General features: G+C 41.9%; 1 protein-coding gene across 2 annotated transcripts in view; it reads right to left on the reverse strand.

Moving 5' to 3' along the window:
* Positions 1–369: 369 nt before the first annotated feature.
* HACL1 (2-hydroxyacyl-CoA lyase 1) overlaps positions 370–22988 on the reverse strand; it is a 33826-nt gene continuing 11207 nt past the window's right edge. For both annotated transcript variants that reach the window (XM_087712819.1, XM_087712820.1), the window contains 11 exons: positions 21969–22063; positions 12253–12365; positions 11067–11202; positions 10613–10718; positions 6972–7055; positions 6629–6730; positions 5369–5523; positions 3648–3806; positions 3387–3494; positions 1141–1327; positions 370–898 (listed from right to left, as the gene is read on the reverse strand). In XM_087712819.1, the coding sequence (XP_087568945.1) occupies positions 866–898; positions 1141–1327; positions 3387–3494; positions 3648–3806; positions 5369–5523; positions 6629–6730; positions 6972–7055; positions 10613–10718; positions 11067–11202; positions 12253–12365; positions 21969–22063 (1278 nt within the window). In that variant the 3' untranslated portion in view covers positions 370–865. The remainder of the gene's footprint in view (positions 899–1140; positions 1328–3386; positions 3495–3647; positions 3807–5368; positions 5524–6628; positions 6731–6971; positions 7056–10612; positions 10719–11066; positions 11203–12252; positions 12366–21968; positions 22064–22988) is intronic.

Raw genomic sequence — 22988 nt, forward strand, 5'->3', positions numbered from 1 at the left:
TACAAAATGGATATGTTATAAATTGCAAATATGGAATTAAAACATATCCAACATTTTTCCAGATTAAAACACACAAACTATTTAATACTAAAGTATAAATTAATCAAATGCTTTCATATAATAATTTATTTGGTTTCAAGCTTTTGCTAACTTCTCCGTGGTATCTATGAGAAGATTCATAACAATATGACTTTTAAAGAAATGTATATGGCCGCCCAACTTATACAAACTCGATGATATGCAATTAAAGTTAGTAAAGCATACTACAAAGCCAATTAAAACAATAAACGTAGATAAGAGTACAAGAATACAAGTGACTGACAGAACAAGGTAATTTAATTTGAAAAAAAAATATTCAGTGATATAAATTAAGCATACTCCAGCAGTTTTAAGCAACTATAGATTTCAACAGGAGTTAAATCATACATCTAAATGGTACATAGTTTGCGAAGGTTTCTCTAATGAAAGACACAGAAAAGGCTCTGTTGCATTCCCATGCTATAAAAATACAAAGAAAGCAAAAGTGAATCAGTACGTTATGTACCTCTTGTTTTTAAGATCAATGGGCAGGCATTAAAGTAAATGCTTTCAAAAGCTGATACAAGCAGTGGAAAAAGAAATAGAAGTTAGATGTCTTTTCTCTCCCAGAAAATTGGTTTATCTGGTTTCTCTTCAGATCGTATAAATCTTTCGCCTTTCTCTCCCAAAATGGCAAAATGTATATAATTAGCAATCCTTCCTTATACATAGCAATCAACATGTTCATTCAATTTGTAAGAACAGCTAGCAACTGTAATTATGCTGTTGAATCTGGACATCCGTTGAGTTTACATAGGGATTTTACTTCAAGTTTTTTCATCGTCTGTTACATGTTAGAACGGGTCAGCCAGTGAAAATCCTGAGAATACAAAGGAGTAGCAATACTCAACATTTCAGGATAAGAAACTACAAGAAATGATACACAGACACAAGGTATAGCAGATTATAATATTCAAGGATATACTGAAAAATTTTCTAAACGTCACTCACTTTGTAAATGTTTAATAAAAATGACGATCTATTATTCAGGACTGATCAAATAATGGAATTAATGTTAATATTAAAAAGTCAAGAATAACGACAAATTCCACAAACACTTACTTGCTCTTTTCTGTCTGATTGTGGGTTGATCATGACATTAAGGAGAGAAGGGACAAGCTTTTCAGCTAAGCTTTTTTTCAGGGCAGTTTGTAATTCTTCCGGTGTTTGAACAAAGTAACCTTTGCCACCAAAGGCAGACATAATCTGCTCATAGCGAGCATCTGGCAACAAAGCTACTGGAGGTGCGCTGAAATTAAGTAAAAGGATTTGGCTTAGGGTAGTGGGTTAACAGTCTTAAGCAAGAAATCAAACATCATAAAACGTCACTGTTAATTTGCTAAACAAGTAGAACTTCATTTTACCAAAGCCCCAGGGAAATTGCTCAGGACCCAATTAATTACTATTAATTAATTAATTAATTAAAACAGGATTTTATTGAAGAAGAAATCTCATTGGTGGAAAAACAGCTTTTTGATCTCTTCTGTTCAATTTCAAAGCATTCTGGGTGATTTCAACAAAGTTCTCTAACAGATTTTTAAGTCTCAGTGAAATTTTTTAGTAATTAAAATTCTCAGAATGGAAGCTCTTTCACAATGGAAGCATTCAGAAGAACCCCTCATTTCAATGTTAAGTTACAAATATTCTCCTTTATCGGAAGCATTGACTATAGCAATTATTTGATGTGCATCTTTTCCATGCTTAGTTTTTATTTATTTATTTATTTTTATGATAAGCACTATCATCTTCTCCACTTTCTATTTATACAAACTTTTTTTCCTTATTTGGGCCAGCATCAATTGCACCAGAATTCTCCAATCTGGTTTCTTCCAGAAGTAGAGGATTATACATTTCTGAATTCTCAGCAGCTGTTTGGAAATGTGCAAGATCTTAGAATGGGGATACCTGGCAAAAGCAGTTAAAATGCAGGATAACATTTCACCACTGCCATACTGACAATGATTGGAAATGCTAGGAATGCAAAGTGTATACCACTCTGGGGTTCTCCTTTCTTAATGATAGTATCTTTTTATTTTTGATTTTTCAGGAACAGAGGAACTCTACCTCTTCCAATTAAAAACAGAAAACCAAAACCATGACCATCTTTCATTCCAGAAGATAGGAGTGTTCTGGGATACTCTAGAGGTTTTGAAAATTCCACTGCTCAAGGTAGTATGGCCAGTGCAGAAAGGGAAGCTGGAATTTCTACTCTAAAGCCCCTCGGTCATTGTTTCTCAAACTTGGCAAATTTAGGATGTGTGGACTTTTTTACTTTCAGAATTCCCCAGCTAAAGCTGCCAAATTTAGGAAACATTGACCTAGAACAGCAATAGTGGACCTTTTTTGGCTCACATGCCATAAGCGGGGGGAGCGCAGGAGGGTCAGGTGTGGGTGTGCCGCACTCATAATGCAATACCCACCTCCCGCAGTGTGTAAGCGTGCATGACAGGCACAACTCCCAATTTTTTGCATGTTTTTTTCACCCTCCCTAGGCTCCAGAGGCTTTATAGGAGCATGGGGAGAGCGAAAACACCCTCCCCCGCCCCCTCGGAGGCCCCCCGGAGGTTTCAGGAGCTTCCCTGAAGCCTCCGGAGGACTAAAAACGACCCTACGAGCAAACCGGAAGTGACTTCCGTTTTGCTCGTAGAGCTGTTTTTAGTCCTCCAGAGCCTTCAGGGAAGCCTCCGGAAGGCCCCTGAAGGCTCCAGGGGGCTTAAACCGGCCCTATGAGCAAACCAGAAGTCCATTCCCGAACTTCCAGTTTGCCTGTAGGGCCGTTTTTTGCGCTTCGGAGGCTTCAGGGAAGTTCCTAAAGCCTCCAGAGGGCCTCCAAAGGGGGCGGGGAAGGCTGTTTTCGCCCTCCCTAGGCTTCTATAAAGCCTCTGGAGCCTGGGGAGGGCAAAATGGCTTTAAAAAAGGCTGAACTCAGCTGGCCAGTGCATACATGCACGCTGGCCAGCTGATAGGGCAACGCCTCACGTGCCCTGACAAATGGCTCCGCGTGCCACCTGTGGTACCTGTGCCCTAGGTTCGCCATCATGGACCTAGAAGAATAACTATAATAGAGCACATTTGTGAGGAAAGGGTGCTACTGCTATATTTAGCACAGGTAATATCGGAATGAGAAGTAGTATGATATGGCACCCACCCTTATTTCATTTAACTCTAGAGTTTGATGAAGTTGAAGCCATTATGATACTTTATTGTATACACTGTAGCTTGTAATGCTTTAAGTACAACATCCAATTTGTAAGAGCAAGAAGTTAAATATTCTAAAGACTAATCAAAGTCAACACCAAAGTACTTACTATGTAGAAGGTTCTCCAAGCTTCAGCATATCCTTCCAGGTGTTTGAGTCCAAGCCAGTGTATATTCCATTGTTGTTGACTATGATTATAATGACTGGCAAGTTATGCCTGTAGTGATTAATGAAAAGGAACTCATCTGAAGGACAGTTTTCTATTTGAAGGATTGTTTTCTAATTATAATATGGTAGAAACTCTCACTTTGCACAGGAAGAGGTTTTTGTTTTTGTTTTAAAATAAAATTTGGTAGCACAAAAGTTTTACCTGCAAAGTGTCTCCACTTCCATACCAGAAAAACCAAATGCACTATCGCCTTCTATACAGATCACTCGCTGCTCAGGATTACAGGTTTTAGCAACCATAGCAGCTGCAATTGCAAAACCAAGTCCAACTCCCATTGTCCCAAAGGTACCAGCATCCAACCTACAAGGAATATATATTTTATATAAATTTAAATTTTTCCATCATAGAATGTTTTCTGTTGGAGGTTTCTTAATTCACATCCACAATCCCAACTTCTTAAGAATATAGGGAATATCTTTATAAATACCAGATAGATAGTATATATGTATCTGTGTGTGTGTGTGTGTGTGTGTGTGTGTGTGTATGTATGTGTATATATATATATTGTATTTTGTGCTGATAAATAAATAAAGGGAGACTAGTATAGATCTATTTCAAGCTATTTAGCTCTCATCAGCTAGCCATACCCTTACTGGGATTTGAACCTGGGCACCATATAGTGTCACAACCCCCTGGTATGCCTAAATATGGGAGGAAGCTTACTGCTTCCATTCTCTGTCCATCAGCTCGTCACAAGAGACCATCCAGACAGAAACCCAATATTTTTAATGTTGCCTTTTGTTACATTTGTGTTGTATTTGTGCTGATAGTCTCCCTTTATTTATTTATCAGCACAAATACAAATACAACATTCATACATACATACATACATACATATACACACACACACACACACACACACATACATACATACATACATACATACATACATACATACATACGAATAATACTGATTTATACATAAGTAATTAATAAATGCTGGACAAGAACAGAGCTATTTCAGATACTGTAAATAGATAATTTTTATTATGGTCACAGATCAACATTTCAAAGTTTTTCTACAATCTGTTAATTACAACACAACTTTTTTAGCTGCTTGCTTTTAAGTTGAATTATCAAATTTCAAAGTTCATGCTGATTAAACTGAGCTAGTGGACACGGCTATCAATTCTATCTCCCTCGGATCCCCTTTTTCTTTTTGTTTACTCATTCTAACATTTTATTTTCTGATCTCTCATTCCTTTCTTCCCAGAGTGAACCATTTATTTGCAGAAGGCCCCTAAATACAGAAGCATCTAATCACACCAATATCATGGGTCATTCACTTCTGCTTTAAAAATTCCACTCTCCAATGCTTGCATGTATACTTATTACAGGTGGTCTTTGGGTTACAACCACTCGTTTAGCAACTGTTTAAAATCACAACTTCACTAATCAAAGTTATACTTTTTGGAAACGAAAATGGGTGGACAGAGTTCTTTCTATGTTCTAGAAATTATCTGTTGAATTAAAAGTCTGATAGAACAAATAGTATTCATGGCTGGCTAGTTCCATTTATTTAACTAATTTTATAAAATATTATTTCATAGGAAATTTTTAATGGTGTAACCTGATGGTGGAGAAAAAAATCTATTCCTCATAAGAAACAATACTTTTTTCTAATTCCCTATTGGCATAACAAGAATGAAATACATAATAGTTTCCTTTTATATTTATATTTAACTAAGAACTTTATCTGGATGGTAAAATATGGAGGTAAAAAATGTAAATTGAAGTAAATGTTTCATCAGCATGTGCTAATATCAGGAATGTAAATATAAATTATCTTTATTTGTCCTTCCAAGCAAATTGAATACAAATTGTCAAAATATTTACTCAGAAGGAAACTAATATATATTTACCTGTGCCGAGGAAGATAATTTGGGAGCATGGTGCGCCCAATATCCATTGTATTTGCTCCCTCACTGATCAGAATACAATCCTTTGGCAAAAGTTCCCTTACATGATGGAATACTGTATAGTAATTCATTGGCAACTGTTTTTCTAGTGATAGTGCCTTAAATGAATGAGAAAATGGTGTTAAAAATCAGCTCGCTCAACTTTTCCTGAACATATAAATATTACAAAATCAGGATTTTGTATTTTATTAATGTTTATACATTTTTCCTATTTCAATCTCTAATCACCAAGGGAATCTGAGTAAATAAATAAAACCAGAGTTTAATGCTGACTTTATTTTGTTCATTGAAACCAGAGTTTAATGCTGACTTTATTTTGTTCATTGAAGTCATCCAGTGTCTAATAAACCAATATGGAGAAGTAATCAACCCACTGGATTCAGTAACTGATTCCACCAATTTCATTTGGAATAACTGCAGTCAAACAATTCCTGTACTTAGTTATCAGTTTCCAACATCTTATGTGGGATTTCAGGTCCATTCTCCATGATAAATGTCTTTAAAAAATCATAATAAGAGCCGAGGTGGCGCAGTGTTTAAATGCAGGACTGCAAGCTACTTCAGCTGACTGCAGTTCTGCAGGTCGGCTGTTCAAATCTCACTGGCTCAGGGTTGACTCAGCCTTCCATCCTTCCGAGGTGGGTAAAATGAGGACCCGGATTGTTATTGGGGGCAATATGCTGACTCTGTAAACCGCTTAGAGAGGGGCTGAAAGCCCTATGAAGCGGTATATAAGTCTAACTGCTATTGCTATTGCTATGAAGTAATGCTGATTTTAGTGAAGGTAAGGCAGACCATAAATCCCAGGATATATTGTTTTGGGATTCATGCTGGGAACCTTAATGATTTTAGGTCACACCCTTGGAATGATTTTGTTTAATAGTGTATTAGTACAACTGGCCCTAGTCATTCTTTTAATTGAAGTTTGACTAAATTGTAATTGACTACACTTTGCTAAAGTTGTTTGAAGGGAAAATGCTTTTTCAAAAAAGTGTGTGTGTATGTATAAATGGCCTGTCTTCATTTCCTTTTCTTCTGACCTCGCAGTTTATATCTCTTCCAGCCATGGAAGTATTCATGCTTTTAGCTGGATAATACTGAAATATGTTATGCAATAATAAATTTATTAACATATTTATTGCCACATGACTTTGCTTTTTTTTAAAAAGCCGAACTCCTTCCTGATACATATCAAAATGATACCTTAGATGTTGCCATGTTGCTTTGCATTTTAGCTCGAAGATCTTTCCACCAATCTGTATCTGAAGGGTATTTCCAAAGTTTCCTGTTAAATTCATCTAAAAGCTAAGAATATAGCAAAATGATTGTGAATAATATCATATAATATGAATATATGTATATATATGTATATACCCTATATATATAGATCTGTATACAAAAATAATTAGCTTTAGAAATGTACTGTTACATTTTCCAGCATGCTGGTGCACATTTGGTCAACCAAAATGATTTCCCATCAAATACTTCAACTCAGCTCCTACATCCAACCAACAGAGAATGGCACTTACATAAGAGAGCATGTTACCTGATCAGTCACTGCTTTTATGTCTCCCAACAAGGCTGCAGCAGGTTTCACATTGTTTCCCAGCTCTTCAGCACAAATGTCTACCTGTGAAAAAACACCAAGAAAGCAAAGAAGCAAACGAATTATCTCCTTGCAGGAAAAAAAATTAGATGGTGACTTAAGCAATAACAGGTTTCTTTAGACCTCAGGAGGTCACTGTGCCTCAGATAGGCGGGTGTGAGTCCCTTTTTGTGAAATAGTGCCTTGGAGTTCAGGTGGGCCTTTTGTTACGTACCTGTCTCCCTGCTACGTTTCATCGGCCCTGCTGGAGCTGCTGAATGTGTTAGCTGGATTGGTGGTTGATTTCCCCAGGCTTATGATCCTGGGGGATTTCAATCTGCCTTCCATTGGTGAGACATCTGAGTCAGCTCAGGAGTCCATGGCTTCCATGACGGCTATGGACCTAACTCAGTTAATTCAAGACCCTACCCATAATGGGGAACGCACGCTCGACCTGATTTTTGTCTCTGGGCAGTGGATGAATGATCTAGATTTAGGGGATATTTCTATCCAACCCTTGTCATGGTCAGATCATTTCCTCATCAGGCTTGACTTCCATACTGCTACCCCTCACCGCAGGGAGGCGGAACCGACTAGATGGTTCCGCCCCAGGCGCCTGATGGACCCTGAAAGGTTCCTGATGGAGCTTGGGACTTTTCTTGAATCCCTTGCTCACAACTCGACCGAAGCCCTAGTGGAAGCCTGGGATAGGGTGGCCACTGGGGCTTTGGATCATGTTGTGCCTTTGCAGCCTCTGACCCGGTGTCGATCCTGGGTAGCCCCCTGGTTTAGCGAGGAGCTCTGGGAGATGAAACGCCGGAAAAGACACCTAGAGAGTGATTGGAGGGCCAGCCAGTCCGAATCTGATCGAACATTAGTAAGAATTCATATTAAATCCTACTTAGTGGCGATAAAAGCGGCAAAACGGCAACATTTTTCTGCTCTTATCGCGTCCGCAGATAACTGCCCAGCCACCCTGTTTAGGGTGACCCGTTCCTTACTTAACCAAGGAGCTGAGAAAGACCCCTTGCAGGGTAGGGCTAAAGAATTTGTTCAGTATCTGCAGGATAAAATCGCTCAGATCCGGACAAGTTTGGACTCTCACTGGGTAGATTCGAGCGAGTCGACAGGGATGAATCTTGTGGAGACCATCTGGGATGAGTTTGATCCTGTGACCCCCGAGGGCATGGACAGGATTATGGGGAGACTCAGTGTTGCCACGTGTGTACTGGACCCGTGTCCCTCTTGGGTAGTCTCGGCTGCCCGGGAGGTGACACGAGGCTGGCTCCAGGCGATTACTAACGCTTCATTGAGAGAGGGGTTCTTTCCCACCGCCTTGAAGGAGGCGGTGGTGAGGCCCCTCCTTAAGAAACCTTCCCTGGACCCAGCTTCTTTAGCCAACTATCATCCGGTCTCCAACCTTCGCTTTGTAGCGAAAGTTGTTGAGAGTGCGGTAGCACGTCAGCTTCCCCAGTCCCTGGATGAAGCTGTCTACCCAGATCCGTTTCAGTCGAGTTTCAGGCCCGGATACAGCACGGAGACGGCATTGGTCGCGTTGGTCGATGATCTCTGGCGGGCCCGGGACAGGGGCTGCTCCTCTGTCCTGGTCCTATTAGACCTCTCAGCGGCTTTCGATACCATCGACCATGGTATCCTACTGTGACAACTCGGGGGGTTGGGAGTGGAGGGCACCGTTTTACGGTGGTTCTCCTCCTACCTGTCGGATTGATCGCAGTTTGTGTTGACTGGAGGGCAAGGATCAACCCCGAGGCGCGTCACTTGTGGGGTGCCCCAGGGGTCGGTTCTCTCACCCCTCCTGTTCAACATATATATGAAACCACTGGGTGAGATCATCTGTGGTTTTGGGGTACGATATCATCAATATGCTGATGATACCCAACTTTTCATCTCTACCCCAGACCACCCAAACGATGCCCTCGACGTGGTGTCCCGATGCCTGGAGGCTGTGCGGATCAGGATGGGAAGGAACAGGCTCAAGCTCAATCCCTCCAAGACGGAGTGGCTGTGGTTTCCGTCATCCCAATTTGTGCATCTTGTTCCATCTTTGATGATGGGGAGAGAAATTTTCGCCCCCTCAGAAAGGGCCCGCAATCTGGACATCCTCCTGGGTACATGGCTTAGTTTAGAAGAACACCTGATGGCCGTGACCAGGGAGGCCTTTTACCAGGTTCGCCTGGTACGTCAGTTGCGCCCCTTCCTGGATCGGGATGCTCTGTGCACAGTCACTCATGCCCTCAGCCTTTCTCGCCTGGACTACTGTAACACTCTCTACATGGGGCTGTCCTTGAAGAGCCCCCGGAAGCTTCAACTGGTCCAGAATGCAGCTGCGCGGGTTATCATGGGAGCACCTAGGTGCTCCCATGTTACACCCCTTTTAGGTGGCCTGCACTGGTTGCCGGTTGTCTTCCGGGTGCGATTCAAGATACTAATTATGACCTTTAAAGCGCTCCATGGCTTAGGCCCAGGGTACCTGCAAGACCACCTACTGCCACCGGTAGCCTCCCATCGTCCAGTGCGATCCCACAGAGTTGGCCTCCTCAGGGTGCCGTCGGCCAGACAGTGTCAGCTAGTGACCCCCAGGGGAAGAGCCTTCTCTGTGGGAGCGCCTTCCCTCTGGAATGAACTGCCCCCGGAGCTTCATTTAATTCCCGACCTCCGGTCTTTCCGACGCGCCCTAAAAAGTTGGCTTTTCCAGCAAGCCAGCCTGGCCTAAACAAAATAAAATTAAGTATTGATCACTGTTAATTTTAATTCTAATTTTTTTTTAAAAAATGTATTGTCAATTTTAATTGGGTTTGGGATACTCCATTTAATTTTTAAAAAACTTTTATATTATGTATATTATATTTATATTTTTAACTTTTATATTATGTATACTTATATTATATTTTAATTGTTGTATGCCGCCCTGAGTCCTTGGGAGAAGGGCGGCATATAAATCTAATAAATCTCAAATCTCTTAAACCCCAGGGCTTCAGTTTTTAGTTCAGAAAAGGAAAATATGAACTACTTGTTTCCCTTTAGTTGTTCTTTCTCTTTTTGCCTAAGATTTACAACATATTTCAAATAAAAACCTCAGGCTCGATGAGACATATTGCCTCTAAAAGCAAGCAAAAAAAGAAACTCCACCAAGGAACAGAAAAAGCCAGAAAGGCAAATAAAATTTGTCTCTAAAGCACTTTAAGAGGAAACTTTTTCAAGAAAAATTTAAATCAAAGAGATCTCTGATCACATCAGGAACTAGCGTTTTTTTCTCTAAAAATTTTTGCTCTTGATTTAACATCCTGTCTTTTAACCATAATTATGCAGATGTGTTTGGATGATTAAATTTTTTTAAAACTGATGTTACATTATTTTTCACTTATCCTGTCTCCAGTAAATCTTGCACTCGGTATACATTCCGACTATACCAGCCTTCTGTCCAACTGCTGCTTTTTAAATATATAATAAGTTCCAGGTCCCAAGCAAACATGGAAAATTGCATTGAACATTTTGCGCATTGTACTTTAACTACCTTTGAAGAGCACCCTATTTTAAAAAATAGCTCTGGAATGTATCTATAAAAATATTTGTCTGAATACCTGAATAACTTTTACATCTGGCTGAAATCTTGGTGGAAGTCCAAAATGCAGAATCCAATTCAGTCTGGCTCCAAGTAATACTATCACATCAGCATATTGTAGTGCCCTAATCATTAAAAAGAAAAGAAGTGAATTAGTTTATTTTCATATATATTAAAAATATAGAGAATAGCAATTAAAATTTTGTGTTCTTTAATCACTTTAATTGAACGTTGCTCTTTATCACTCCAAAGTATTATCAGTTTGGAGATTTGGAATGATTCCTACTCCTCTAAACTGGAAAGGTGGATTGTTTAATTGTGGTTTATTGACTAAGTTATCTCCCAATAAATTCCTAATATGACCTTGGTACCTTTACCATTATGTTATTTTTGCTCTTGTAACAGTGATAACTAGTATGCTCTTTATCCTTAATTTCAAAGGTTGGAAGGTAAGGCTCTATTTGTGTATTTACCTAGATCTGGCTGCAGCCACACAATATGGATGGTTGTCAGGAACAACTCCCTTCCCCATTGGCGTAGGCAAAAATGGAAGCCCACACTGGTCCACCAATTTCCTGATGCTGTTTTCAGCATGTGAGTAAGCAGCACCTAAGAGACATACCCACCACCATAAAAGCTCCATGACATTATTTCAGTACCCTATTAACTTTTTCTATGACCAATCCAGTATTGCTGTTTACTGATGATGTTGTTAAGAGCCACTTATATCTTCATTTGAATGTTAGAAAAAAAATAATATGCAGATTCGTATTAATAAAGTCTTGCATACAAAAGGATAATATTTTACCATAGAATATGGTTAATTTGCAGCAGTATTAAACTTTAAAAATTTACAATATTTTATTGGGATTGCAAAATTTTCCAATAATGACTAGTGTTTTCAATTAAAACTGACCTATAAAAAGAATGATTGTTACAATCAAAATTTCTGATTTGACAACATGCAAGAATTCAAAATAATAATCTATGCATTTTGAACAAGCCATTTACTTAAAATAATAATTAAACATTTTAAATTACAAATTCATCTGGCATCATTTTATAGCAAAGCAGTTGTCTAATATAGTCTCTCCCTTTGCAGAAGTATGGTAAATGTCAACTCTATGCAACTGTCAAGATCCCTTTTTTCTGCCAATTATACTGCCAAGATTGGACAATATGGTCCAATATTTACAATTTTTTCCCTCCCTCTAAATTAAATTCTAAAATAGGTATGTTGCTCCCTAGAAAGTCTAATAATTCAATTTTAAGGTAATCCACTTTTAAAAAAATAATTTTACTTCCCATCCACTGTGGTGATAACCCTGCATTATCATTATATTCAGAGTTAAAAAAAAATTAAAAGTACAATTTCTTAAAAAAAGATGTTTAGCAACCAAATATTTTCAGAGAAAGTTATTATATTTTGTTTAATAGGCAAAAAAAATCCCTGAGACATATTAATTTCAACAGACAAAATAATTTATTTACTTATTTTATAAATAGACTAAACATTTTAATTTCAACAGACAAAATATTTACTTATTTTATGAATAGACTAAACAATATGACAAGGAAAGAAACATTTCAATTATTATATTTTGCAGTTTTTAGGGAATAGGGTGTTTGTTTGTTTTGATAGAACTGAAATAAGGTTACCTTTGCCAATAATTAAAAGTGGTTTCTTGGAATGTAAAATAAATGAAACTGCTTTTGAAATGGTCATCTCTTCAGCCATACTGATAGGAGGTGCAGGACAGCAATCAATGTACCTGTAAAACAGAATAAAAACTAATCCTCACAAAAGACCTGGAATAAACAACAGAATAAATAAGCAACAATTTAATTTGTGTCTTATCATTTCAGGCTATTATTATGAGAAGCAACTAATGTGAACATATTGCATTCTCAGCATAATGAAACACTGGCTTACTATGGAGCTATTTTTTTAATAGTGAATGGAAGTATCCTGAAAATTAGGTTGCTCCTCCTACTCGTTTTGATAGGCAGAACTAAAATCATTCCTAAGAGTCAGAGAGCAACACTCTCTTACAGCTACAAAATCAAAAATCAATGAGCTCAAAAAGATTTCAAGAGGAAAAACCAGACAATATATACAGTATTTTTCTGACTATAAGATGCTCCTGACCATAAGACACACCTAGCTTTTGAGGAGAAAAACAAGGAAAAAAATCTGTTTCTACCTCCCAGCAATTTGCTCCTTGCAGGAAACAGCCTGGTCAGCTTTAGCACAGTCTGATTTAGCACAAGCAGGTGATTGAATTAAGGACATACCATGGAGATTCAAAGGTGACAAAATTTGAATCAAATTGGAAAGTCAAGATTTAACTTCAATTGATTTATCATTTGATTTAGTAAAATGTCTGACTCTCATGTTATGGAAAAGCATCAAATGCCTGCAGCTGGTTCCCCCTCCCCCCAATACAAAGGAACAAAAATAACAGGAATAGTAGATCTTTTAGAGGACATTAATCCTGTTTCAGCCAGATAGTTGAAAGGCTTATGGTTCAAACAACCTTTCAAACAGCCTGGTCTGCTTCAGAACAGCCTGATTTAGCACAAGCAGCTGATTGGCGGTTGGTTCTGCCTCCCAGAACACCTCTTATAAGCTGTTCCAGGCTACAGGGATCACCACGGCTCATTCCTGGCTGTCGCCACCCATCACCACTGCTGCCTAATGCCACCCCTATGTATCCCATTATAAGCCTCCGCACGGTCCAATTTTCAGCCCGTTCCAGGTGGCAGGGATTGATGCCTATTCCTGGCACCTGGAACAGACCAAAAACGGGACACATGGAGGCCAAAAATGGAATGTGCGGAGGCTGAAAATGGGGTGCAAGGGGGAGATTGGCAGCAGTGGCGATGGGAATCCCCACAGCCTGGAACAGCTAATAGGCGGTATTACGGGAGGCAGATCCAACCGCCAATCAGCTGCTTGTGCTAAATCAAGCTGTGCTGAAGCTGACCAGGCTGTTTGCTGCAAGGAGGCAAAGCCAAAGGGTAGGGGTAGGAGGCTTTAGCAAGATTCACTGCATAAGATGCAGAGACATTTCTACCCACTTTGGGAGGGGGGAAGTGTATCTTATACACTGAAAAATACGACAATAGAAGTAATTTCCTACAGCAAAATTATCTCACAAGAGATACCCACTGTAGAAAAGAAACCATCAAAGCAAGTTCAATGATCCATTTTCTTATAGTGGAGAAAAATATTCTGAAATTGTTTCATAAAAGAAATTCAGGACTCAATCCACTTTGAAAATATAATTGGGGAGACATTACATTTCAATATGATCTGAGAAGAAATACTGTAACTTGTACTAGAAAGAAAGAAGTAATGTGTGTCTTACAAGCTTATCTGCTGGACTTATGTCCAATCAATGGTTGGCTTAAACGTAAGCAAAAAATACTGCAAAGCAAAGTTAGAAACGTTTATATGCAATTAAAGATTAAAAATTAAAGGACAATAAAGAAGCATATGAACTCTGAAAATAATAGAAACACATGTTTTTTCTGATGAATAGAGATTGTTGTAAGTCGAAGACTATATTGTTAAGTACAATCACCTCCTTGTCACCAGGCATAAACTAATGGAAATCACTTTCTGATAATGTAGAATGTGTTGCTGAAGAAATGAAACAAAGACTAAGCTGGGATTTTCCCCCAAAAACTTGTCACTGGCAAATCACTTTTATATTGTTGCCAAACCCACAATATGGATATATGAACTCACAAGTTGAGTTCAGTTTGAAAGTGTCTTAGCAAGCAACCCAATATACAGGGTAGAATTCTCTGTTGTATCGAAGTATATACCATCCTCCCACCCACCCACCACAAAAAATGGGTGGAAATGTCTGTGTGTCTTATGGAGCAAATATTTTTTGACTTGTCTTTGTTACTGCCCGTCTCTTCTGGCTCTCTTCCGCAGTGCAGGAGTCAATAGGCAGAGCTGGCACATGAGGACACCTATCTGTGGTCCTCTCAGGCTCTGCCTCCTGCCCTCATTACACTGCTGCTCCATGTTCCCCGTTCCATGTTCACAGTGAGATGGCACTCCATATTCATTTTTTTTCTTGTTTTCCACCTCTAAATCTATGTGTGTTATGATCAAGTGCATCTTACAGTGCAAAAAATACAGTAGATAGTTGTGGAAAGAAAAAAATATTAGCCTTCAAAAGTAAAGCTAGCATTTTGTGTATTTACAAATGCTTAATCTGTAATAAGGTCTTTTTAATACATAGGTAAAAATCTTAAAACAAATTGCATTCAGAGGCAAATTGTGTATTTTGCTTCGTAGCATATGGGCAGATGTAAGCAGAATGAAACCTGCAGATACTAATTTCTAAACAATTAAATTTCTTTTATATGATTAGAATATGGTAATGTCACTCTTTTTTCACTTATTTTTTTCAATGAGTTAAAGATTATATTCAATTAATTTCCGGGTAGCTTTTTTTCAAATGCTTCTTTACATGGGTTCTTTACGTTCTCTCACATTTATTCTCAAGGAACAAGATCAAAAGCAAACAATACATTACAGCCTCAAATGTAATATCCATTTAAAAAAATAGGAAAGTTGCTGTAAAGCTTTGAAAGGAACATAAGACATAGCAATTGAAAGGTAAAAATTGAGTACCGTATTTTCACCCATATAACCCGCGGGTTATATGCGTTTTTTACATGCACAGCGCCCCCCTGCGGGGTATAAAAGTGGGCGGGGTATACGTAAAATATTTTACACAGATTAACTACCGGTAAAGGGAGAGCTTAGGACCACCACTTTCCTCGGGGCAGTGGGCTGGCTCGGCGGCTCGGGCTCCTTTTCTCCCTTTTCTCCCTGCTTGGGTTTCGGGACGCCTTCGTGAAAACCCCACCCCTGGCTATGGGCGAAGCGACCAGGAAGAAGCAGGAGGTGAGAGGAAGCCTGGATTCTGCAGCTCCTCGCCTTCTCTGGGCTTGGAAGTCCGGCAGAAAGGGAAGGGGAGGAGGCGGCGGCGCGGCTGTGGCTCCGTTTTCACACACACAGACACCCCTCCCTTCTTCTGCTTTGCTCTGTGAAAGGGCTTCACTGCCGAAGCATTTTGGTTTTAAAAAAAAACACAGCTGAGATCGGTGTAGGCTAAAGAAACGGAGGAAATAGCCTGCGCAAGCTGGGGGAGAATTGGAGGAACGGAGAAGAGAAACAGCTGAGATCGGGGGGGGCGCTAAAGAAACGGAGGAAATAGCCTGCGCAAGCTGGGGGAGAATTGGAGGAACGGAGAAGAGAAACAGCTGAGATCGGGGGCGCTAAAGAAACGGAGGAAATAGCCTGCGCAAGCTGGGGGAGAATTGGAGGAACGGAGAAGAGAAACAGCTGAGATCGGGGGCGCTAAAGAAACGGAGGAAATAGCCTGCGCAAGCTGGGGGAGAATTGGAGGAACGGAGAAGAGAAACAGCTGAGATCGGGGGGGCGCTAAAGAAACGGAGGAAATAGCCTGCGCAAGCTGGGGGAGAATTGGAGGAACGGAGAAGAGAAACAGCTGAGATCGGGGGCGCTAAAGAAACGGAGGAAATAGCCTGCGCAAGCTGGGGGAGAATTGGAGGAACGGAGAAGAGAAACAGCTGAGATCGGGGGCGCTAAGGAAACGGAGGAAATAGCCTGCGCAAGCTGGGGGAGAATTGGAGGAACGGAGAAGAGAAACAGCTGAGATCGGGGGGGGCGCTAAAGAAACGGAGGAAATAGCCTGCGCAAGCTGGGGGAGAATTGGAGGAACGGAGAAGAGAAACAGCTGAGATCGGGGGCGCTAAAGAAACGGAGGAAATAGCCTGCGCAAGCTGGGGGAGAATTGGAGGAACGGAGAAGAGAAACAGCTGAGATCGGGGGGGGGCGCTAAAGAAACGGAGGAAATAGCCTGCGCAAGCTGGGGGAGAATTGGAGGAACGGAGAAGAGAAACAGCTGAGATCGGGGGGGGGGCGCTAAAGAAACGGAGGAAATAGCCTGCGCAAGCTGGGGGAGAGTTGGAGAAACGGAGAAGAGAAACAGCTGAGATCGGGGGCGCTAAAGAAACGGAGGAAATAGCCTGCGCAAGCTGGGGGAGAATTGGAGGAACGGAGAAGAGAAACAGCTGAGATCGGGGGGGGGGCGCTAAAGAAACGGAGGAAATAGCCTGCGCAAGCTGGGGGAGAGTTGGAGAAACGGAGAAGAGAAACAGCTGAGATGGGGGGCGCTAAAGAAACGGAGGAAATAGCCTGCGCAAGCTGGGGGAGAATTGGAGGAACGGAGAAGAGAAACAGCTGAGATCGGGGGGGGCGCTAAAGAAACGGAGGAAATAGCCTGCGCAAGCTGGGGGAGAGTTGGAGAAACGGAGAAGAGAAACAGCTGAGATCGGGGGCGCTAAAGAAACGGAGGAAATAGCCTGCGCAAGCTGGGGGAGAATTGGAGGAACGGAGAAGAGAAACAGCTGAGATCGGGGGGGGGGGCGCTAAAGAAACGGAGGAAATAGCCTGCGCAAGCTGGGGGAGAGTTGGAGAAACGGAGAAGAGAAACAGCTGAGATCGGGGGGGGCGCTAAAGAAACGGAGGAAATAGCCTGCGCAAGCTGGGGGAGAGTTGGAGGAACGGAGAAGAGAAACAGCTGAGATGGGGGGGGCTAAAGAAAGGGAGGAAATAGCCTGCGCAAGCTGGGGGAGAGTTGGAGGAAGGGAATATCTTCCCGATTCCCCCATCTCCTCGCCCGTAGAACTGAAACAAGAGCTGCCCAAATATCTCCCGGCCCTTCAGGGCTGCCGTAGCGTGGAAGAATGTACTCCTTCACTTCAGAGCGGGGCTAGGAGAGCTTTTCCTCCCACGGAGTTCAATAAAATAAAATAAGGTAGATGGAAGGGAGGGAGGAAGAAGGGTCCCTCCCTCTTACTTTCTGCCCATTGAGATGAACCAGAGCCCTTCTCCCCGTAACATCCCCCATTTCTCCCACGATCCTTGCAGGCAAAGCGTTGAATTCCCTGGCAAAGAACAAATGGCAGGAAGGGAGAATCCGGCTCCTTTATCGTAGGGAGAAGAAAAACCAACCAACCCCCCAACTTCTCCCTTCGTTTTCATTCCTTGCCCTTTCCAATTGTCAAGCTTTTTGCCTCATTCTTCCTACTTCCCACGGAGAAGTAAAACTCCTTAACCGGGGTAGGCTTTTAAGGCACCTCCACCCTCTTCAACTCCTCCCCCCCTCCCTCATACACACATAAAGTGTCCCGCTTTGCCTTCCTTCCCCCCCCCCGCCCCCAAACGTGTCTGCTGCTTCAGCTTCACATGCCTCAACTCTGTTCCAGCTGCATAATTTTGGTTTAGGACCCAGGGCTTCTTCTTCTTCTTCTTTTGTTTTTTAAGGAGAGGTGATATATGTGTGTGTGTGTGTCTCCTTTATCGTAGGAAACGTTTCTGAGGTTTATGGAGCTTAAAGGTTCAAGTGCTTTTTGCCTCATTCTTCCTACTTCCCACGGAGAAGTAAAACTCCTTAACCGGGGTAGGCTTTTAAGGCACCTCCACCCTCTTCAACTCCTCCCCCCCTCCCTCATACACACATAAAGTGTCCCGCTTTGCCTCCCTTCCCCCCCCCCGCCCCCAAACGTGTCTGCTGCTTCAGCTTCACATGCCTCAACTCTGTTCCAGCTGCATAATTTTGGTTTAGGACCCAGGGCTGCTTCTTCTTCTTTTTTTTTTAAGGAGAGGTGATATGTGTGTGTGTGTGTGTCTCCTTTATCGTAGGAAACGTTTCTGAGGTTTATGGAGCTTAAAGGTTCAAGTGCTTTTTGCCTCATTCTTCCTACTTCCCACGGAGAAGTAGGAAGAATGACTTGACTTCCGCAGGACTTCTTCTCGTTCAAACACACACAAACACACAAGCACGCGCGCACACACACACACAAAACACAGGAGAGGGGGAAATGTGTAAAGGGCCCTGATGGGGAGGAGGGGGAAAGGTCCAGCATATAATTTTTCCCTTTTGAGCTCCCAACCTGAGCAGTTAAGGAGTTTTACTTCTCCGTGGGAAGTAGGAAGAATGAGGCAAAAAGCACTTGAACCTTTAAGCTCCATAAACCTCAGAAACGTTTCCTACGATAAAGGAGACACACACACACACACATATCACCTCTCCTTAAAAAAAAAAAAAAAAGAAGAAGAAGCCCTGGGTCCTAAACCAAAATTATGCAGCTGGAACAGAGTTGAGGCATGTGAAGCTGAAGCAGCAGACACGTTTGGGGGCGGGGGGGGGGAAGGAAGGCAAAGCGGGACACTTTATGTGTGTATGAGGGAGGGGGGAGGAGTTGAAGAGGGTGGAGGTGCCTTAAAAGCCTACCCCGGTTAAGGAGTTTTACTTCTCCGTGGGAAGTAGGAAGAATGAGGCAAAAAGCTTGACAATTGGAAAGGGCAAGGAATGAAAACGAAGGGAGAAGTTGGGGGGTTGGTTGGTTTTTCTTCTCCCTACGATAAAGGAGCCGGATTCTCCCTTCCTGCCATTTGTTCTTTGCCAGGGAATTCAACGCTTTGCCTGCAAGGATCGTGGGAGAAATGGGGGATGTTACGGGGAGAAGGGCTCTGGTTCATCTCAATGGGCAGAAAGTAAGAGGGAGGGACCCTTCTTCCTCCCTCCCTTCCATCTACCTTATTTTATTTTATTGAACTCCGTGGGAGGAAAAGCTCTCCTAGCCCCGCTCTGAAGTGAAGGAGTACATTCTTCCACGCTACGGCAGCCCTGAAGGGCCGGGAGATATTTGGGCAGCTCTTGTTTCAGTTCTACGGGCGAGGAGATGGGGGAATCGGGAAGATATTCCCTTCCTCCAACTCTCCCCCAGCTTGCGCAGGCTATTTCCTCCCTTTCTTTAGCCCCCCCGATCTCAGCTGTTTCTCTTCTCCGTTCCTCCAATTCTCCCCCAGCTTGCGCAGGCTATTTCCTCCGTTTCTTTAGCCCCCCCGATCTCAGCTGTTTCTCTTCTCCGTTCCTCCAATTCTCCCCCAGCTTGCGCAGGCTATTTCCTCTGTTTCTTTAGCCCCCCCCCCATCTCAGCTGTTTCTCTTCTCCGTTCCTCCAACTCTCCCCCAGCTTGCGCAGGCTATTTCCTCCGTTTCTTTAGCCCCCCCCCCCGATCTCAGCTGTTTCTCTTCTCCGTTCCTCCAACTCTCCCCCAGCTTGCGCAGGCTATTTCCTCCGTTTCTTTAGCGCCCCCCCCCGATCTCAGCTGTTTCTCTTCTCCGTTCCTCCAATTCTCCCCCAGCTTGCGCAGGCTATTTCCTCCGTTTCTTTAGCGCCCCCGATCTCAGCTGTTTCTCTTCTCCGTTTCTCCAACTCTCCCCCAGCTTGCGCAGGCTATTTCCTCCGTTTCTTTAGCGCCCCCCCCCGATCTCAGCTGTTTCTCTTCTCCGTTCCTCCAATTCTCCCCCAGCTTGCGCAGGCTATTTCCTCCGTTTCTTTAGCGCCCCCGATCTCAGCTGTTTCTCTTCTCCGTTTCTCCAACTCTCCCCCAGCTTGCGCAGGCTATTTCCTCCGTTTCTTTAGCGCCCCCCCCCCCGATCTCAGCTGTTTCTCTTCTCCGTTCCTCCAATTCTCCCCCAGCTTGCGCAGGCTATTTCCTCCGTTTCTTTAGCGCCCCCGATCTCAGCTGTTTCTCTTCTCCGTTTCTCCAACTCTCCCCCAGCTTGCGCAGGCTATTTCCTCCGTTTCTTTAGCGCCCCCCCGATCTCAGCTGTTTCTCTTCTCCGTTCCTCCAATTCTCCCCCAGCTTGCGCAGGCTATTTCCTCCGTTTCTTTAGCGCCCCCGATCTCAGCTGTTTCTCTTCTCCGTTTCTCCAACTCTCCCCCAGCTTGCGCAGGCTATTTCCTCCGTTTCTTTAGCGCCCCCCCCCGATCTCAGCTGTTTCTCTTCTCCGTTCCTCCAATTCTCCCCCAGCTTGCGCAGGCTATTTCCTCCGTTTCTTTAGCGCCCCCCCCCGATCTCAGCTGTTTCTCTTCTCCGTTCCTCCAACTCTCCCCCAGCTTGCGCAGGCTATTTCCTCCGTTTCTTTAGCCCCCCCGATCTCAGCTGTTTCTCTTCTCCGTTCCTCCAATTCTCCCCCAGCTTGCGCAGGCTATTTCCTCCGTTTCTTTAGCGCCCCCGATCTCAGCTGTTTCTCTTCTCCGTTTCTCCAACTCTCCCCCAGCTTGCGCAGGCTATTTCCTCCGTTTCTTTAGCCCCCCCCGATCTCAGCTGTTTCTCTTCTCCGTTCCTCCAACTCTCCCCCAGCTTGCGCAGGCTATTTCCTCCCTTTCTTTAGCCCCCCCGATCTCAGCTGTTTCTCTTCTCCGTTCCTCCAACTCTCCCCCAGCTTGCGCAGGCTATTTCCTCCGTTTCTTTAGCCCCCCCGATCTCAGCTGTTTCTCTTCTCTGTTCCTCCAATTCTCCCCCAGCTTGCGCAGGCTATTTCCTCCGTTTCTTTAGCCCCCACCGATCTCAGCTGTTTCCCTTCTCCCTTACTCATCGCGGGTTATATGCGTGGGCGGGGTATACGGAAAATATTTTACACGATCCCGAAAACCTGCGGGTTATTCGCGTGGGCGGGTTATTTGCGTGGGCGGGTTATATGGGTGAAAATACGGTATTCCTGTAATGGTGGCTCTCAAACTGATAACGATTCATGTGGCCATTGTCTATGTATTTGAAAGGAGATCAGTTTAGCTTCCATTCCTTAATTATATCTTAAAGTTATGGGAAACAGACCCGGAAAGTCTTTGTCCTAAAGTAGAGTTACATTTTGATTCTAAAGAAAAATGTTTCATTTGCTGGCATTTTTTCAGCATACCTTTTTTCATCTTAAGAAACCTTTTTTTTTTTAAATGGGGAAATTCATGCTTGAGACACCTGCCAATGCTCTGGCATTCCTTTGTAAAATACTGGATGTGGCATATGATTTGGAAATCCTGAGATCCCTTCCAAAATCTGAAGTGTTTTATTTAAGCAATGAGTTAACATTAAATCCCATTTAATTATTCTTAAGGATGCATTTCTATATCTGAGTCACTCATGGAATTAAACATTCATTTAAATAATCTTGACCTCAATTGTTTTATCTTTCATTTTAAATAATTTCCTTATAAAAGTTTGTCGAAGAATAAATTTAAAAAGTTAGAGTTCATTGGATGGGACCAGTTAGTTACCAAGTTCTGATGAGTCTGACTTACATTTCTTTAAAGTTTCTCATGCCAGAAAATATTTTGTGCTATAGGTAGTTTTTAGAGTCAATATCTACCTTTATTAAGCATATAACCCATGAGAAACCATAAGTATGGTAAAAGTACCACAACATTATCGGTAGAAACAATTTGCTATTTATAATGGTAACAACTCACTTGACAGAGCTTTTCTTCACTGTCAGATTTACAAAGTCTCCAGGTATGTCAATATAGCAGGCACCTGGGCGTCCATAAATACTGGTTCTGACAGCCTAGATTGATTAGAGAAGTTGGAAGATAAAATATATGGCAGTAATCATAATTAAGGTTTTATTTTATTTTTAATTATACCAGTTCTTATTGATAAAAATGCATTAAGTAAACAATGGACAAAATAAACATCCCTCTACTGAAGAATGAATAACTTGGATTCAGTCTGTAAATAAGCATATCCATGATTTATTTAGCTCTATGAACAAATAGATTTGGAGTCATCAATCAAAATCCCTGGCTGAATTCTACAACAAACATGACTCCTAGATAGATATTCCTTGAAAATGGGCTTGTTTTTCCTGTAGCAAATCTTTTGTATCTTGGGGTTGTGCATTGCAGCACAGCCATGCTATAACAGTGACGTCCCCCTCAAAATGTAAATTGAACTGCAGGCTCATTTAAAGACTCTTGGAGCAAAAGCTCTAATGTAAGGATTCTTATAAATCATTTTTATGGTCATTTGTAATTGAGTTAGAAATTTTGTAAATGTACAGCTTTTCTAAGCTCTGATAACCACTATGACCAGCACTACTGGTTTATGCCATTATTATTATCATGGTTGGTTGAAATCAACCAGATATTTAGACTGTATTTTGCATTTTTATTCACCTAATGAGTCCTTCCTAAGGACCTGAGATAGGCAGATGTTGTTTGATGATGTTATAGGTAATATTGCAGAATGTAAGCTGTTCCTTTAGCAATTGACTGGTGGTGATTCTGTCAATCAATTATATATTATAAGCTAAGTGTGTGTGCATAAATTATTATCATCATTGTCTACAATCACACTGTATAAAATTACATAGCTAACATATTTATGAAATAATATTAACATATAATGCTAACATCTTAAAAGATACTGGTCATTTTCTAAAGTTAGATGCTGTTTTGATTATCTATTACCCTCAAATATAAATAACTGAA

Source organism: Thamnophis sirtalis, unplaced genomic scaffold (assembly GCF_051295495.1).
Source record: "Thamnophis sirtalis isolate CommonGarterSnake01/CBP01778 unplaced genomic scaffold, rThaSir2_p1.2 scaffold_4, whole genome shotgun sequence".
Lineage (NCBI taxonomy): Eukaryota > Metazoa > Chordata > Lepidosauria > Squamata > Natricidae > Thamnophis > Thamnophis sirtalis.